Source organism: Rhinoderma darwinii, chromosome 12, assembly GCF_050947455.1.
Source record: "Rhinoderma darwinii isolate aRhiDar2 chromosome 12, aRhiDar2.hap1, whole genome shotgun sequence".
NCBI classification, from domain to species: domain Eukaryota; kingdom Metazoa; phylum Chordata; class Amphibia; order Anura; family Rhinodermatidae; genus Rhinoderma; species Rhinoderma darwinii.
In genome coordinates, this window is record NC_134698.1 from 66477336 (window position 1) to 66493681 (window position 16346).

The window sequence follows — 16346 nt, forward strand, 5'->3', positions numbered from 1 at the left end:
GGCTGTGAAATGAAAAAAATGATATTTTTTCCAATAAAATGTCATTTTTGATCAAATTTTCTTATTTTCACAGGGAACAACATACCCCATTTTGTTGCCCAATTTGTCCTTAGTGCGGCAATACCCCATTTGTGGTGATAAACTGCCGTTTGGGCCCATGGGAGGGCTCAGACGGAAAGGAGCGCTATGTGTTTGTTGGAGTCCAGATTTTGCTGGATTGGTTTTCGGGTGCCATGTTGCATTTGCAGAGCCCCAGAGGTATCAAAGCAATGGAAACCCACCAGAAGTGACCCCATTTTGGAAACTACACCCCTCAAGGAATTCATTTATGGTTTTTGTTATCATTTTGACCGCACAGTTTTTTCACAGCACCTATTTGAATTGGGCTGTGAAATGAAAAAAATGATATTTTTTCAAATCAGATGTCATTTTTGATCAAAATTTCTTATTTTCACAAGGAACAACATACCCCATTTTGTTGCCCAATTTGTCCTTAGTGCGGCAATACCCCACTTGTGGTGATAAACTGCCCTTTGGGCCCATGGGAGGGCTCAGAAGGAAAGGACCACCATTTGGCCTACTGGAGCTTTTCTGGTGCTAAGTCATGTGTGCAGAAGCCCCTGAGGTACCAGTACAGTTGAAACCCCCGAGAAGTGACCCCATTTTAAAAACTACACCCCTTAAGACATTCATCTAGAGGTGTAGTGAGCATTTTGACCCCACAGGTACTGTGTAAAAGATAATGCGCAGCAGATGGTGCAGTGTGAGATTTGCAATTTTATATATGTATATGCCATTTCAGTGTCCAATATAGTGTGCCCAGCATGCGCCACCGGAGATATACACCCCTTAAATTGTAATGTGGGTTCTCCTGGGTACGACAATACCCTACATGTGGCTGTTATCAGCTGCCTGGGCATACGGCAGGGCTCAGAAGGGAAAGATGAGGGGGGTAAGCTGTGCGGAGTGCATCAGGGTAAATTAAAAATCAAGGGATGTATGATACATTTTAAAACAATCTTTTATACAGAGCCCTGGTTTTTCGGGACACGTGTCACATTGGTATATTGTGTTCTTCCTTATCCCCCTCTTATAGCAGACTCTGCACCTCTTTTGACTCTTTCCCTTTCCACCGGTTTGGGGACCTTCTCCTGGAAAGTGTTGCCCTGGTACGATGCGTGTGGCCTCGCTTCCAGAAGTACTGGGTGCCCCCCCTTCCTGGTCCCTAAAGATTAGATCTTGAAATTCCAGGAAAGTTCCCCTCTGGCCTGCACATCGACGTAGCACATACGCATTGTACAAAGCCATCTGTATGATGTGCCCGGCCAGCTTCTTATACCACACCGCATGGTGCTGTAGGGCTTCAGGACTTGATTTGACAAGTCCATCCCTCCCATGTACCTATTGTAGTCCAGGATGCAGTCTGGTTTGGGGGTGGCCTTTCCTTCATATATCCTAAACCTGTAGGTATACCCTGATGCACTCTCGCACAGCTTATACATCTTCACGCCATACCTTGCCCTCTTACCTGGCAGGTACTGGCGGAATTGAACCCTCCCTTTAAAATGTACCAGGGACTCATCAATAGAAAAACACTTCTCGGGGGTGTATGCTTGGGAAAACCGGGCACTGGAACGGTCTAATAGGGGTCTCCGTTTATACAAACGGTCAAAACTGGGGTCATCTCGGAGTGGGCACGGCTCATTATCAGTATAATGTAAGAAGCGAAGTATTGCCTCATTTATTTATTTTTTTAGGTTCCAGTTCATTTCTGAAGTTGCTTTGAGGGGCCCATATATTAGAAACCCCTATCAAACACCCCATTTTAGAAACTAGACCCCTCAAAGTATTCACAACAGCATTTAGAAAGTTTATGAACCCTTTAGGTGTTTCACAGAAATTTAGAGCAAAGTAGAGGTGAAATTTACTCTTTTTATACCATTTTTTTTATAACACAAAAGGATTTATCAGAGAAACACAAATTAATACTTATTGCCCAGATTCTGCAGTTTAGAGAAATATCCCACATGTTGCCCTCGGGCGGTAATGGACTGAAGCACCGGCCTCCGAAGCAAAGGAGCACCTAGCGGATTTTGAGCCCTCTTTTTTATTAGGCACCATGTCCGGTTTGAAGAGGTCTTGTGGTGCCAAAACATTGGAAACCCCCCAAAAGTGACCCCAATTTGGAAACTAGACCCCTTGAGGAATCCATTGTAGTTTTCTTGGGGTGCATGCGGCTTTTTGATCAGTTTTTATTCCATTTTTAGGTGGCGTGGTGACTAATAAACAGCAATTCTACTATTGTTTTTGTATACTTTTTTTTTTACAGCGTTCACCGTGCGCTATAAATGATATATTAACTTTATTCTGCGGGGCGATACGATCACGGCGATACCAGATGTTTATAGTTTTTTTTATGTCTTATGGCGTTTGCACAATAAAATACGTTTTGTAAACAATCATTCACTTTTTGTGTTACCTTATTCTAAGAGCCAGAACGTTTTTATTTTTCAATCAATAAAGCCGTGCGAGGACTTATTTTTTGCGTAACGAACTGTATTTTCCATCAGTACCATTTTTAGGTACATGCGACTTTTTGATCTCTTTTTATTCCATTTTTTGGGAGGTGAAGTGACCAAACAATTGTGATTGTGGTACGGTTTATTATTATTTTATTTTACGGCGTTCACCGTGCGGGATAAATAATGAAATAATTTTGTAGTTCAGGCCGTTACGGACGCGGCGATACCAATTATGTATAGTTTATTTGTTTGTTTATATATTTTTATTAATAATAAAGGACTGATAAGGGAAAAAGTGGGACTTTTACTTTTATTACTTTTAAAACTTTTATTTTCTTATTTTTACACATCTTTTTTTAACTTTTTTTTTACTTTATTACTTTGTCCCACTAGGGGACTTGAGGGCAGGAGGCCCTGATCGCTATTCTAATACACTGCACTACATGCGTAGTGCAGTGTATTAGAACTGTCAGCTACTCACTGACAGCAAGCATAGTGGGTCCTGACGTTGTCAGGACCCACTAGGCTTCCGTCTATGGCATAGCCGGACGCCATTGTTTGGTGTCCGGTTGCCATAGTCACCATCGCCGGCCGCTATCGCGTAGCAGGCCGGCGATGGCAGCTTAACCCCTAAAAAGCCGCGATCTCTATAGAACGCGGCTTTTAAGGGGTTAATCAGCGGGGACACAGCGATCGGTCCCCGCTGTAGGAGCTGTGACAGCTGCTGAACAAGACAGCAGCGTCACAGCTCCTGTATGTGTCGGGAGGACGGCCGAAACGGCCGTTACTCCCGTGACGTACTATTACGGCATGGAGCGCGAACGATACAGCTGCCATGACGTAATAGTACGTCAAGGAGCGGGAAGGGGTTAAACTTGGGGCTATTCAGTTTAGAAAAAAAAATACTGCTTAGGGGCGATGTAATTACAATGTACAAATATAGAATTGGACAGTACAGAAATCTTTCTAATGCTATTTTTACACCTAGGCCTGTAACCAGGACAAGGGGCATCCTCTACATCTAGAGGAGAAAAGGGTTCACCACCGTCAGACAGGGAGTCTATACTGTGAGAGCAGTGAGATTATAGAACTCTCTGCCCGCAGGATGTTGTGATGGTTGACACTTTGAAGAAGGGCCTTGATGCCTTTCTTGAAAAATTATAATATTACAAGTTAGGAGTATTAGATTCTGGAGATGGGAGGTTGATCCAGGGATTTATTCTGATTGCCAGATTTGTAGTCCGTGAGGAATGAGGGAATTGGCATCAACCTCATGAGGGTTTTGCCTTCCTCTGGATTATACGGTAGTATTATAGGTTGGACTTAATGGACCTTTTTTCTTTATTAAACCTTGTCAACTATGTAGCTATAGGGCAGCTGTAATACGGAATCTAAAATGTGGTCATATTACGGCCATCTGAAAGCGGCCTAAACATGTGAGCAGGTAAAAACGGAGAAATAAAACGAAGTTATGTCCTATTTAACGTTTTTATGTTTACATTTGTTAAATATTGCAGTCCACAGTAGACTGGCACTTCCTGTTCTGTAAAGATTGCTTTTCAGGTGCGATCTCATTTATTATCAGAGGGCAGGCATTGTTCACATCTAGTTTTTTCCCTATGTCTAGCATGTAGGAAAGCTTCCGACGTACACACTAAACATGTCCATAGGGCTCAATCAGCCTGATAAAGGCCATAAGAATGTCCTTTTGGCCTCCATCAGGCTGGTATAAGTCAGCGCACTTCTTTTTTTTTTTTTTTTCTTTTGAAGTATGGAACAGCGTAGTGGAATACGCTATTCCATCCCGCATAAAAAAAACTTTTATAAGTAGCTTTTTTTCTTAACATGGGTGACGTACACTACCGTTCAAAAGTTTAGGGTCACTTAGAAATTTCCTTATTTCTGCAAGAAAAGCACAGTTTTTTTCAATGAAGATAACATTAAATTAATCAGAAATACACTCTATACATTGTTAATGTGCTAAATGACTATTCTAGCTGCAAACGTCTGGTTTTTAATGCAATATCTACATAGGTGTATAGAGGCCCATTTCCAGCAACCATCACTCCAGTGTTCTAATGGTACATTGTGTTTGTTAACTGTGTTAGAAGGCTAATGGATGATTAGAAAACACTTGAAAACCCTTGTGCAATTATGTTAGCACCGCTGTAAACCGTTTTGCTGTTTAGAGGAGCTATATAACTGACCTTCCTTTGAGCTAGTTGAGAATCTGGAGCATTACATTGGTTGGTTCGATTAAACTCTCAAAATGGCTAGAAAAAGAGAGCTTTCATGTGAAACTGGACAGTCTATTCTTGTTCTTAGAAATGAAGGCTATTCCATGTGAGAAATTGCCAAGAAACTGAAGATTTCCTACAACGGTGTGTACTACTCCTTTCAGAGGACAGCACACACAAGCTCTAACCAGTAGAAAGAGAAGTGGGAGGCCCCGCTGCACAACTGAGCAACAAGACAAGTACATTAGAGTCTCTAGTTTGAGAAATAGACGCCTCACAGGTCCTCAACTGGCAGCTTCATTAAATAGTACCCGCAAAACGCCAGTGTCAACGTCTACAGTGAAGAGGCGACTCCGGGATGCTGGCCTTCAGGGCAGAGTGGCAAAAAAAAAAGCCATATCTGAGACTGGCTAATAAAAGGAAAATATTAATATGGGCAAAAGCACACAGACATTGGACAGAGGAAGATTGGAAAAAAGTGTTATGGACAGACGAATGGAAGTTTGAGGTTTGGATCACACAGAAGAACATTTGTGAGACGCAGAACAACTGAAAAGATGCTGGAAGAGTGCCTGACGCCATCTGTCAAGCATGGTGGAGGTAATATGATGATCTGGGGTTGCTTTGGTGCTGGTAAAGTGGGAGATTTGTACAAAGTAAAAGGGATTTTGAATAAGGAAGGCTATCACTCCATTTTGCAACGACATGCCATACCCTGTGGACAGCGCTTGATTGGTGCCAATTTCATCTTACAACAGGACAATGACCCAAAGCACACCTCCAAATTATGCAAGAACTATTTAGGGAAGAAGCCGGCAGCTGGTATTCTATCTGTAATGGAGTGGCCAGCACAGTCACCAGATCTCAACCCCATAGAGCTGTTGTGGGAGCAGCTTGACCGTATGGTACGCAAGAAGTGCCCATCAAGCCAATCCAACTTGTGGGAGGGCCTTCTGGAAGCATGGGGGGAAATTTCTCCCGATTACCTCAGCAAATTAACAGCTAGAATGCCAAAGGTCTGCAATGCTGTAATTGCTGCAAATGGAGCATTCTTTGACGAAAGCAAAGTTTGAAGGAGAAAATTATTATTTCAAATAAAAATCATTATTTCTAACCTTGTCAATGTCTTGACTATATTTTCTAGTCATTTTGCAACTCATTTGATAAATATAAGTGTGAGTTTTCATGGAAAACACAAAATTGTCTGGGTGACCCCAAACTATTGAACGGTAGTGTATACCATTGTATGGCATATGCCACAAGCATCTGTCAATAATATATGTCTTGGGCTTTTCAGGACATATGATAAATGAACACCATAATAGTGTAAACGAGAAACTAGCGCCTATCGATGAGACAGCTCGTCAATCGGCGCTTGTTTGCTCCTTTCACAAGTAGCAATGCGTGCGGACAAACGAACGTTACTATGATCGCTCGTCCCCATGCATTTTCATCATATTGGCAGCACATCTCCGGTTTACACAGGGAGATGTGCTGCCGACAACTATAATATTTCATGCTGCATAAACCATATGATCACCCCATGGATGAACGTTTGCACGTTCATCGGCTGACAATAGTTTACACAATTCAATGATCGGGAACAAGCGTTATTATGAACGCTCGTTTGCCCGATAATTGGCCTGTGTAAAAGGGCTTTTAGGGTGACTGCTGCCTACCAGTGGTATCAGTCACCTATAGACAATTCTGGAAACTTTTTATCGGCTACGTCATGAAAACTGTCATACGAGTTCATGACACATCCTTTAAACGGATACCATTCTAGCATGTGGCCGACGGATGCCTCAGTTAGGCATCCGTCACAGCCCATGTTTTACCGCTGTACACTTTAAACATAGGAAAAAAACAGGATGTGAATGGGGCCATACAATGAGAGGTTACATCTCTATATAGATAACAGAGGAGCACACCATTGACAATAGGTGATGGACACAGCTCCCCTCCCTGCACAGTGACCATGTCACATATCATGCCTTAAAGAGGCTCTGTCACCAGATTTTGCAACCCCTATCTGCTATTGCAGCAGATCGGCGCTGCAATGTAGATAACAGTAACGTTTTTATTTTTAAAAAACGAGCATTTTTGGCCAAGTTATGACCATTTTTTTATTTATGCAAATGAGGCTTGCAAAAGTCCAACTGGGCGTATATTATGTGCGTACATCGGGGCGTTTTTACTAGCTGGGCGTTCTGACGAGAAGTATCATCCACTTCTCTTCAGAACGCCCAGCTTCTGGCAGTGCAGACACAGCGTGTTCTCGAGAGATCACGCTGTGACGTCACTCACTTCCTGCCCCAGGTCCTGCATCGTGTCGGACGAGCGAGGACACATCGGCACCAGAGGCTACAGTTGATTCTGCAGCAGCACCGGCGTTTGCAGGTAAGTCGATGTAGCTACTTACCTGCAAACGCTGATGCTGCTGCAGAATCAACTGTAGCCTCTGGTGCCGATGTGGCCGACACGATGCAGGACCTGGGGCAGGAAGTGAGTGACGTCACAGCGTGATCTCTCGAGAACACGCTGTGTCTGCACTGCCAGAAGCTGGGCGTTGTGTAGAGAAGTGGATGATACTTCTCGTCAGAACGCCCAGCTAGTAAAAGTAGTAAAAACGCCCCGATGTACGCACATGATACACGCCCACTTGGACTTTTACTTTAAACACGCCCACTTGGACTTTTGCAAGCCTCATTTGCATAAATACAAAAATGGTCATAACTTGGCCAAAAATGCTCGTTTTTTTAAAAATAAAAACGTTACTGTAATCTACATTGCAGCGCCGATCTGCTGCAATAGCAGATAGGGGTTGCAAAATCTGGTGACAGAGCCTCTTTAAGGTCCCATTACACGGCCCTGATCGGCGCTCGTTTTCACAAGGAGCAAATATCAGTAATGTAAGAGGACGAGCGATCGTTACTACAATTGCTTATCCTCATACATTTCGATCATGTCGGCAGCACATCTCCCTGTTTACGCCTATGAACACTCGTTTGCCCAATTATTGGCCAGTGTACACGGGCCCTTAACCACTCTGCCATAGAAGTCAATAGTTAGTTTTCCGACTGAGGTTTCTCATGTTCATGCGGCTGCAGTAAAGCAAATCTCTGAACAGCTTAGACAAGATGGCTGCCCCCGTAATCCTGTACAGAAAGTAGAGTAAAAAAACTGATTTAAAAAAAGAAAAAAAGATGTTGTTGTATATAGTTTTATTACGTTGAATTTTTTTTAATTATTTTATCTCATTGGTTACAACTTGTTCTTCCATTTGCAGCAGTCACATCATACGAGGACCTCGGCCTACTTGCGTTTGGCTCGCCTGGGAAGGTTCGATTATTTGTTTTCTCACTATTTATTAAAAAAAATGTAATCACCAAACCCTAAATCCGAGCGTCCCGCGGTTTTATTCTTGTGGACGGAAGCAAAAACAAATTCTAGATACGACATTTAAAACTAGTTATTTGCAGAGGACCATTTTGCATTCGAAAACAATTCTGCATTTGTTCCCCATTCCATTTTTTTTTGAATCGTCAATATAATTAGAGCACAGAATAAATTATAATGTCATTTCCAGTAAGGACCGCAATAACCTGATGTAATTTGCGCTCTGAGAATGCAGGATCATTTGGGTTACATTGTAGGGGAAATAACCACAGAATTTTATTTGCAGTTATTACCATTAGTCTTTCATTTTTCACCAGACGTAATTGCCTATTCCTATTATTGTGTATTATTTGTTGTTTTCTGTTTAGATCCTAGTGGCGAGCACAATCCTGATTCAGAACATTGGGGGTAAGCGTTGTCGCTGGAAACAGAATTCTAAGATCGTAAACAGCTTGGCTAAAAAACAAAGTCAATTCTGAAGTATTGTCCTTTTTAGGCTGTGTTTATACGTCGCGGTCGAAATGCATTTTGACCTAGACGTGTGACAAAAGCCTAATGAGGATGAAATTAACCCCTCAGGGTCCATTTGTTTGCGGCGATGGTTAAAAACCGCCTTGAAAAACGCACCAATTCACTGTTTTAACCGCACTTTCTGAGTGGACACCGCTACTTACCGACTTATTGTTTTTATCATCACTGCATTCCTAGAGCCATAACATTTACATTTTTCCCTTGAGGTAGCCGTATGAGTGCTTGTTTTTTGCAGGACCGTTTATTTTTTTTTATTGGCACTATTTTGGAGTACATATAACGTATAGTCATTCAGAGGGTAGAAGTAGAATATGGATGTTTTAGGAGACTCTGTCCGCCAGAAGTACGGTCACAATGAAAACAATAAGATTATCCCGGAGCTCCAATTCAGATGGTTATATTCAAAACTCACTAATCCCAGGGTAGCGATCACCTTGCAGTCACTGGACGGTAATTGCTAGCCTAGGAGCGGTGATCTTTGAATATAAAAATTTGAATTGGAGCATCGGGACAATCTTTTTTTTATTGTAATGTATAACTTTTATTAATGGGAGGGGGGTTGTGTAAAATATTTAGCTTTTTTCCATAATATTTTTTTTTGTAAGGGGTAAAAAAGGGCCGTTTCCTAATATTCATACACACACGACAGACCAGGCCCCCGGCTGCCATGGCACCCTGCAGCATTTGAGGGTTAAACGGCCAGATATAGAGATCTCCCCAATCTTGGCATTTGCAGAAGAATGTCCGCTCCTGTGCCTGCAGCATCCTATTGCCGTACATTTATGGAGCTTTGTGCTAACTAGATAGGGCCAGCGCCGTAATTGTACGGCAGATGTCACCAATGGGCTAAATAATACGGACTGAAAAAGTATATAAATTGTAATAATACTAGCAACACTACATTATATCACCTTCTTCCTTGATTCTGTTAATCCAAAGTGGCAGGATTTAAGGTTTGGTTTAGAAAACCCTTTAGTTTAATTCTGAGTTAACAATTCTTTGTTCAGGACCCTCATTCATTATGTCTCTCGGGCAGACACGTCCTTGCATTACATGAAAAGCCAATTGATATAAAATAATGACTGTGTAATGCTTAATTTCCCCTGTGGTGGCACTCCAGAGGAAATTAGCATTGAATGTTGGGTACCCCTGTAGATTGCAGCCGATTGCTGGGGGTCCTAGCAGTGTGACATCCTATAATCAGCTTATTTTTGGGAATCTCTCATAGGGAAAATGGGACTGTCCAAAGTAGACAATCCCTTTAACCCTTTCAGGACCAAGGGTCCTCGATGCCTCAATGACCAGCCCCATTTTTTCAAATCTGACGTGTCATTTTATGTGGTAATAACTCTGGAATGCTTTTGCCTATCCAAGCGATTCAGAGATTGTTTTCTCGTGACATATTGTACTTTATGTTAGTGGAAAAATGTGGTCAATAAATTCATAGCTTATTTGTGAAAAACGCCAAAATTGAAAGAAAGTTTGCAAAAATTATAATTTTTCTAATTTTAAATGTAATCTACATTGTAAAACAGATAGTAATTGTTGCTAATTAAGATCCTCCATATGTCTACTTTACATTTGCATTGTTTTTTGAACATTATTTTATTTTTCTAGGACGTTACAGGGCTTAGAACTTTAGCAGCAATTTCTTACATTTTCAAGAAAATTTCAAAAGGTTATTTTGTCAAGGACCAGTTCAGTTCTGAAGTGGCTTTAAGGGCCTTATGTACTAGATAGACCCCATAAATCACCCCATTTTAAAAACTGCACCCCTCAAAGTATTCAAAACAGCATTCAGAAAGTTTATTAACCCTTTAGGCGTTTCACAGGAATTAAAGCAAAGTAGAGGGGAAATTTACACATTTCATTTTTTTTTTGGCGAAATTTGTAATACATGCAACTCAATATTTATTGCCCAGATTCTGCAGTTTTTAGAAATATCCCACACGTGGCTCTAGTGTGATAATGGACTGAAGCACCGGCATCTGAAGCAAAAGAGGTACCTAGTGGATTTTGGGGCCTCCTTTTTTTAGAATATATTTTAGGCACCATGTCAGGTTTGAAGAGGTCTTGTGGTGCCAAAACAGTGGAATCTCCCCAAAAGTGGTTTGGGAAACTACACCCCTCAAGGAATTTATCTATGGGTATAGTTGGCATCTTGACCCGACAGGTCTTTTGCTATATTTATTGGAATAGTTCTGTGAAAATGAAAATCTACTTTTTTTCTGAAAAAATATAATGTCATTTTTACAACGAATAAAGAATAAAAAGCACCCCAAACTTGTAAAGCTATTTCTCCCGATTACGGCAATACCCCATATGTGGTAATACACTGCTGTCTGGACCCACGTCAGGGCGCAGAAGGGAGGGAAGCGCCATTTGGCTTTTGGAGTGCAGATTTTACTTGGTAATAGTTCTGTTTGGGGGTTTTGCTGGTATTTCAGTTTATAATGTGGGGGCATATATAAGCTGTGCGGAGAACATCAGGGCATAATAAGGGGGTAAATAAATAATTCATAGATGTGTGGCCGGTGTCGCACTGATAAATGGTGCCCAATCTTATCTGCTTTTGGACACTCTGCACAATTTCTGTCGCTATATTCTGAGCGCCAGAATTTTTTTTTATTTTTTTCTCCATCGGAGCTGTGCGAGGGCTTATTTGTTACGTTACAATCTGTAATTTTCATTGGTACCATTTTCGGGTACATGTGATTTTTTTTCTGATCACTTCTTATTCATATACATTTTTAAAAAAAATAATTTTTAGGCCCTGTTCACACTGAGTTTTTTGACACGGAAACTCCTCAAAAACCGCCCGAAAATGCCTCCCATTGATTTCAATGGGAGTTGGACGAGTTTTTTACCGCGAGTAAAAAAAACGCGTCGCGGTAAAAAGAAGCGTCATAACCCATCTTGAGGCGGTTTCCGCCTCCAAAACCCCATTTCAATCAGTCAGAAAGAAGAAAAAAACGCCTCGACAAGTGTTTTGACGAGTTTTTGTCAAACCACTGTGCAAAACCATCTGGAGCAGTTTTTGCAGGAGGAATTTTCCTCCTGCAAAAAACTCTGTGTGAACATAGCCTAACAGTAATCACTGTGCGCTTTAAATGACATTTTACTTTATTCTGTGGGTCGATACGATTACGGCGATACCATATGTATATAGTTTTTTTAATGTTTTGTGGCGTTTGCACAATAAAATAACTTTTCTATAAAATTATTTATTTTTTGTGTCACCGTATTCGCAGAGCCGTAATTTTTTTTATTTTTCAGTCAAAAAAGCTGTGTAAGGGCTTGTTTTTTGCGGGATGGGTTGTAGTTTTTATTGGTATTATTTTGGGGTACATGCGAATTTTTGATCACTTTTTATTCTATATTTTGGGAGGGGTGATGACAAAAAAAAAGTGATTCTAGTATTGTTTTGAAATGATTTTTTGCAGTGTTCAGAACGCGGTGATACTTATTATAGGAGCAAAAATATTTTTGTTTTTACACTTTTATAAAACATTTTTATTACTTTTTTTTTTTTTTACTTTTAGACCTGCAGCACTGATGGCTGCTATAATACATTACACTACCTAGGTAGTGTAACGTATTATAAACTGTCAGTGTGACGCTGACAGTCACACTGACAGGAAGCCTATGAGGACCAAGCTGGTCCTCATAGGCTTCCGTGAATGGCAGACTGGGGGCTGTTGTATGGCCTCCGGTTTTGCCATGCAACTGACGGCAGCGCCCGCAATCGGTCCTCGGGAATGTTTGTTGTAGCAACGAACTTTCCAGTTTGTTGCTACAACAAACTTTCCCTGCAATCACATGATCGGGACCTGAACCAATCAGGTCCCGGTCATGTCTCCGGGACCAGAGGCAGGGGATAACAGCGCGATCCGGGTGTCAGCCCTACTCTGAGACACCCGGATCGCGCTTTTAACACCCACCGTGAATTCACGTCGGCGCTGCACAGAGCCCAGCAAGCGCCGACCTGAATTTACAGTGGGCGGTCAGGAAGCGGGTAATACTGCTGATCATATTCACTGCAGCCGAACCAATCGGTTCGGCTGTCAGAGAACAGGTTGCTGGGGAGCCGCAGACACTGACACAGCCGGCGGCTGAGCGCTTTTCAGACCGCTATGCCGGCTTGAACAGTGACCTGTATATTCATGCCCTGGCTGCACTGGGTATGTGCGAAAAGGATGTGCATATGCAGATTATCGGCATGAAAGGGTTAAGCTGCTTTGCTTTTGCTGAGAGGCAGTAAAACTTGCCCCCCCCCCCCCCCACTGCCGTACTGCAAATGACATGAAGGTTACCTCGGCCTGAGACCACATCCGAAACCTAGACCGAAAACCACGGTCTAAAAGACCCCTGCTCATTTGCTAGATTTTTACAAGACTAAGCATTTTTGCTTTCAGCAGATCTATATTAAAGCCCTTTGAGATGCTTACAATATAAATGAAATATGTTTTTCCTGTGCGGAGTTACAACTTCAGTGCCTGTATCCTCACAACACTTCCTGTGCTCTGTTAGATCAGGGTTATCATAGGGAAACTGGGCCTCATAGCAACCAATCCGAATGCAGCTTTTATTTTTCTAGCACCGGTTGCTGTGCGACCCAGTGTCCCTATGATAACACTGAGCTGCCAAGTGTCAAGACGGACCAGCTTTTCAGACAGACGTCTTGTAACTTAACCCCTTCCCCCTGCTTGCATTCTGGGCCCTAATGACCAAGCCATTTTCTAAAGTTTTCCATTGTCACATTCGAAGAGCTATAACTTTTTTGATTTTTGCGTCGACATAGCTGTTTAAGGTCTTGTTTTTTGCGACACGTCTTGTAGTTTTTATTGGTACCATTTTGGAGAAGATGCGACTTTTTGATCACTTTTTATCACATTTTTTTAAAGTCAGGATTAACAGAAAACAGCAATTCTTCCATAGTTTTTTATTTTATTTTTTACGGCGTTCACCGTGCGGGTTAAATAATGTAATCGATTTATAGTCAGGGTCGTTACGGACGCGGCGATACCAAATATGTGCAACTTTTTTGTTTTATTGTGTTTTTTTTTTAAATAGTAAAGCAGTTTGTATGGGGAAAAAGTGGGTTTTTTATTTTATTTTTTTTCACTTTTTTTTAAATTAACTTTATTCAACTTTTTTTAACTTTTATACTAGTCCCACTAGGGGACTTCACTATGCGATCCTCATTATAATACACTGCAATACTTTTGTATTGCAGTGTATACATTGCCTGTCCGTTTAAAACGGACAGGCATCTGCTAGGTCATGCCTGCGGCATGACCTAGCAGGCATTCATTACAGGCAGACCTGGGGTCCTTTATTAGGCCCCCGGCTGCCATCGGAGACACAGACACTCGGCGATCGTATCGCCGGGTGTCGGTGGGAGAGAGAGGGAGCTCCCTCCCTCTCTCCAAAACCACTCAGATGCGGTGCTCGCTATTGAGCACCGCATCTGAGGGGTTAAACGGGTGAGATCGATACTAATATCGATCTCACACGGCAGAGCAGGGACGCCTCCAGCCCTCAGCTGCCTCTAGCAGCTGAGAGCAGGGAGATTTGACAGCTCCCTGCTCTGTTTACTTTATTCTAATGCAGCGCCGTGGAATAGCGGCGCTGTAGAATAAAGCCCATTAATGACCACCGTGAAAAGGCTTATCGGCGGTCATTAAGGGGTTAAACACGTGATAACTTAGCAAATATATTTAGCATTACATATTTCTCACGTTTGTAAGACATGCCAAAAGAGGTTTGATACACGTCTTCTGGTAGGTCATCTTCTAATAGATGTGTGTCTGCTCTTTCCTCCCCGGAGATGTATTTTCTCCGCCCTGGTGTAGACCTGATGAAGTCAGACCTCATCAATCTGGGCTTGTTCCTCAGAGCAGATGCTGCATAATGGATCCTAGGTCATATGGTCACTTGGTCTAGCAGAAGCAATATGTCGTAGTGCCCCACCATGTGGTTACTGTACCATGTGTAACTGCATCAGCGGCAGAATCCACATGGAGATAGATGGTCGCGGAGGACATGAAATTTTGGAGCCTATTTTCCCAACAGGGAGGTACGTCCCAGAGGACTAATAATCTATAACTTTTCTTCAGTAAGTGGTGTATTCTAAGTGCTATAGCCATTCATTCTGTTAAAGAGCATTTCTGTCTTAAAAAAAAAACCCAACCCTATTAAAAAGTTCTTAGGATCTTCTTTTACCGAGAATGTTGAGTTAAAAACAATATGGCCGCCATTCCCGCTCCTGTTGGGCTTATCACACTACTAATTAGTCTGCCTTGTGATATTGGAGATGTAAACTACACAAGTAAACCGTTTTGATATTTAGGAAAAGCTGGTTGACAACCTATATGAGCTGTAGTCGTAGTAGTAATGTTTCTCCCATAAGTTAATATAATTAACAAATACCCGAAAATATATATTTTTTTATCACATTCACACAAGAGGGCAATACATTTACTTATATTTATTTATCTTCTATGTTAGAGGGATATAATTTAAAAAAAAATGGCAAAAGATTGTCCCCCTCATTTTGTGTACTTTATTTGCTCCTCCATTTAGAGAAGTTTGTGACTTTGAGTGCAAATTCAGTAGACCATGTAATACCATTTATGAACATTTATAACAAAAAGGAAGCCAAACACCTTTACAGCTGGGATTTACATCCTGGCTCATTTCGATGGAGACGGGGAAGGCAAATCTCCCAGACCATGCCCAGCTCCATTAGTTCCGCTGTATAAACACATGTTCTTAACTCCTTGTGTACAGCAGTTTCTCAACACTATCCTCAAGAAACCTCCTAGTCATGTTTTGGTTGTATCCGCCCAAAATTTTCCCCATGTGTAAGCTTCCACAACTGAAATCGTATGTCCAGGAGATGCTTATCCTGTCGTGGAGGTCTGATGGATATAGATACACTCATTGGTGTCATTCGTTGACCAAACTCCGTTAATATATGCGCAGTTAACTTTAGGATTGACCCCCCCCCCTATTAGTGCATTTGGACATCATAGAGGGGATCCCCTGTCCTCTATTAGCTGCCACAAAGCATGGCTCCTGCTCTGGAGGACTCAGCGTTACCATGTTTCAGTTGCCAGGCCCACGGCAATTCGCTATGGGTCCGAGCGTTCCTCATTTAGAGTAGGGGTTGTCTAAAAAAAATGTCTCTCTTGAAGTTATCTTAAATTCACCTTTCAAACATCATTTTACCTATTAGGCTAGTGCCTCGACACAGGTGGCACGGCCAAATATCGCTGTGTCGCACTCGCTGCATCGCAGTAATGAAAGTTAATGTGTCAACGTTGCAACCCGCAGGTTGCCGTGACTGCGGCACAAAAGTCGCAAGAATATCTTCAAGTTTGGATTTCTTGCAACTGTCATGTTGCAGTAACTTGCGGGTCGCAACGCGGCCACATTCACTTTCATTAATGCGATGCAGCCACGCGACACTGCGATCTTTGGCCGTGCCACCTGTATCGTGGCCAAAGTTGCCGTGCCTTAAAGTAATCTTGTACTGATCTTGAGCTACATTGTGTGTTTTACTCCAGTCACTTCTAGAGCTACATTCACAATTCCGCTGGATGCAGAGTTCACATCTCTAAGTATTCCTTGCTGGTTCAGTGTCTGTGTGGAG

At 42.0% G+C, this 16346-nt stretch overlaps 1 protein-coding gene across 1 annotated transcript in view; it reads left to right on the top strand.

Moving 5' to 3' along the window:
- SLC38A6 (solute carrier family 38 member 6) overlaps nucleotides 1–16346 on the top strand; it is a 65779-nt gene that overhangs the window by 11871 nt on the left and 37562 nt on the right. The window contains exons 4-5 of the mRNA XM_075843705.1: nucleotides 8049–8101; nucleotides 8527–8566. Of these exons, the coding sequence (XP_075699820.1) occupies nucleotides 8049–8101; nucleotides 8527–8566 (93 nt within the window). The remainder of the gene's footprint in view (nucleotides 1–8048; nucleotides 8102–8526; nucleotides 8567–16346) is intronic.